This window comes from Aegilops tauschii, chromosome 6 (assembly GCF_002575655.3).
Source record: "Aegilops tauschii subsp. strangulata cultivar AL8/78 chromosome 6, Aet v6.0, whole genome shotgun sequence".
Taxonomy (NCBI): domain Eukaryota; kingdom Viridiplantae; phylum Streptophyta; class Magnoliopsida; order Poales; family Poaceae; genus Aegilops; species Aegilops tauschii.
In genome coordinates, this window is record NC_053040.3 from 360,712,535 (window position 1) to 360,715,350 (window position 2,816).

Genomic DNA, 2,816 nt, shown 5'->3' on the forward strand with positions numbered 1-2,816 from the left:
CATGAGGTCAAAGCTGATGTGAGGCATATGAAACAACTCTTCCTTCTTGCATTAGAATACCTCCAAGTCCCTGACGTGAAGCGTCGCAATACACCTGAAAATCCTTGCGTATATTTGGAAGAATTAGCAATGGCGCTGTGACCAAACTTTTTCTTTAGCTCCTGGAAACTGTCCTCACATTCCTCGGTCCAATTAAACTTGGTGTCTTTCTTCAATAACTCTGTCATGGGCTTCGCAATCTTGGAGAAATTCTCAATAAATCTCTGGTAATATCCCGCGAGTCCCAGAAAACTGTGAATCTCTCCGACTGAGGTGGGTGCCTTCCATTCGGTGATGGCTTCAACCTTGGAGGGGTCTACTGCTATTCCTTCTCCTGATATAACATGTCCAAGAAATCCGACTTCCTTCAACCAGAATTCGCATTTCCTGAACTTTGCGTATAATTGATGTTCCCTGAGCTTCTCAAGAACCAAGCGCAAATGTTCCTTGTGTTCTTCTTCATTCTGCGAGTAAATCAATATGTCATCAATGAATACCACAACAAACTTATCCAAGAACTCCATGAATACCTTATTCATCAAACTCATGAAATAGGCAAGGGCATTTGTCAAACCAAAAGACATGACCGTGTACTCATAAAGCCCATATCTCGTGGTAAAGGCTGTCTTGGGTATATCCTGTTCTCGAATCTTCAGCTGATGATATCCTGATCGAAGATCGATCTTAGAGAAAACTTTTGCTCCTTGTAGCTGGTCCAACAAATCATTGATCATTGGTAGAGGGTACTTGTTCTTGATCATCACCTCATTCAGCGCAGGATAATCTACAACCATTCTCAAGGATCCATCCTTCTTCTCAACTAGAAGCACTGGGGCTCCCCAAGGTGATGAACTCGGTCGAATATAACCTTTCTCCAATAATTCCTTAATCTGCTTCTTAATTTCCTCCAGATCATTTGCGGGCATCCGGTACGGTCTCTTGGTTGTTGGTCCCGTGCCTGGTAACAATTCAATCAAAAACTCTATGTCCCGATCCGGTGGCATGCCGGGCAATTCCTCGGGGAATACATCGGGATAATCCTTCACAACTGGTACTTCCTCCTGAACAACTCCCGAAAGAGAATTCACTTGAGGCTTCCTTGGCGTATGCCTTGACACATACTTGATCTGTTTCCCTTCTCGGGTGGTGAGAAGAATTGACTTACTGGCACAATCGATGTTTCCCTCATACTTGGATAGCCAGTCCATGCCTAGAATTACGTCCAATCCTTGTGATTCTAGGATGATGAGGTCGGTGGGAAAAACTTGTCTCCCTATGGTCAATGGCAACTGAAAACATCCCCGACTAGCCGTAGACTCTGCTCCTGGGGAACTCACTAACATTGGTGTTTTAAGGGCTACGGTCAGCAACTTAAACTTATCCACAAACCCCCTTCATATGAATGAATGTGATGCACCAGTGTCAAAAAGAACAAGGGTTGTAAATGAATTAATCAAGAACTTCCCAACAACGGCGTCAGGCTGGTCATAAACTTCCTCCACATTGACATGGTTCACCTAAACTTTGGTGAAGGGATTGGGCTTCTTGCCTCCAGAGCTTCCATTAACGTTCCCGTTCTTGGCCTCAGGGCAATCGGTGGCGTAGTGTTCGGTTTTCCCGCACTTGAAACAGGTAATGTGGCTCAGATCCTTCTTTGCCGGTGTAGCGGGGTTGGACTGATGCTGCTTGTTGTTTCCTCTGTTCCCATTGCCATTCCTATGGCCATTATGGTTGTGTCCATTCCCTCCATGATGTGAATGTCCTCCATGGTTATGGTGAGTGTGTCCACTATACTTGCCAGATCCTGGTCCATTATTTCCCTAGTACGGGGTATAGCGGGGCTTCTGCTGAACACCAGAGTTGTACTTTCCTTGTCCGTACTTCCTCTTGCGATTCTCCACCTGCTGCTGCTTGCCTTCCAGAATGAGAGCCTTGTCGACCAACTCTTGATAATTGTTAAAGGTAGCCATGGTCAACTGAAGTCCCAAATCATTGTTTGGTCCCTCCAGAAATTTCTCCTGCTTAGCGGCATCATCAGCCACGTCTCCGGGAGCATACCTGGATAGCTTGCTGAATTCCTCCACATAATCACCAACAGAACGATTTTCCTGGCGTAAGTTGCGGAACTCACGCTTCTTCAGACTCATAGCTCCAGCTGAAACATGTGCGGTACGGAACGCCTGCTGGAACTGATCCCAAGTCACATTGGCTATGGGGAATGTGGTGGTGTAATTCTCCCACCACGAGGCTGCTGGTCCATCCATTTGATGTGAGGCAAAGTGCACCTTCTCAGCGTCAGTGCATCCTGCGGTGGTCAGCTCTCTTCCGATCTTGCGAAGCCAGTCATCTGCAACGATCGGCTCCGTGCTACTAGAGAACACTGGTGGGTTCAACATCAGGAAACGGGTAAGGTTGTCGACCGGGGGTGGTGGCGGTGGGTTGTTGTTGTTCTGGTTCTGATTCTGGATGAGTGGCTGCATGAGGGCATTCTAGTTCTGGATCAAGTGGGTAAGTTCCGGTGGGAATTCCGGGTCATGTCTTGGAGGCATCTGTTAGGTTTAGAGTGGATGAGAAATTAGAATAGAATAAGGGCCTAATGAGAGAAATCACTACCCATATGCTTATGATAGCAAGAAAATTTCAAATCAAGCAATTCACACAGATCACACCACACAAGCAAAGACCTACAGGTAATGTCATATCCACAAGAGATATGATCTCTTCATACTACCGCAATCATTCGTTGGACTCAACTTGGTAGTGGTGGTCTGAACTAA

General features: G+C 46.2%; 1 protein-coding gene across 1 annotated transcript; it reads right to left on the minus strand.

Moving 5' to 3' along the window:
* Positions 1-1,859: 1,859 nt before the first annotated feature.
* LOC141026094 (uncharacterized) lies at positions 1,860-2,519 on the minus strand. The gene has a single exon (XM_073502060.1). It carries the CDS (start codon positions 2,517-2,519, stop codon positions 1,860-1,862), a length of 660 nt encoding a protein of 219 aa, XP_073358161.1.
* Positions 2,520-2,816: the final 297 nt, after the last annotated feature.

Bases quoted from the DNA above. Each gene is read 5' to 3' on its own strand.
- LOC141026094 (XM_073502060.1), bottom strand. From the start codon at position 2,519: ATGCAGCCACTCATCCAGAATCAGAACCAGAACAACAACAACCCACCG.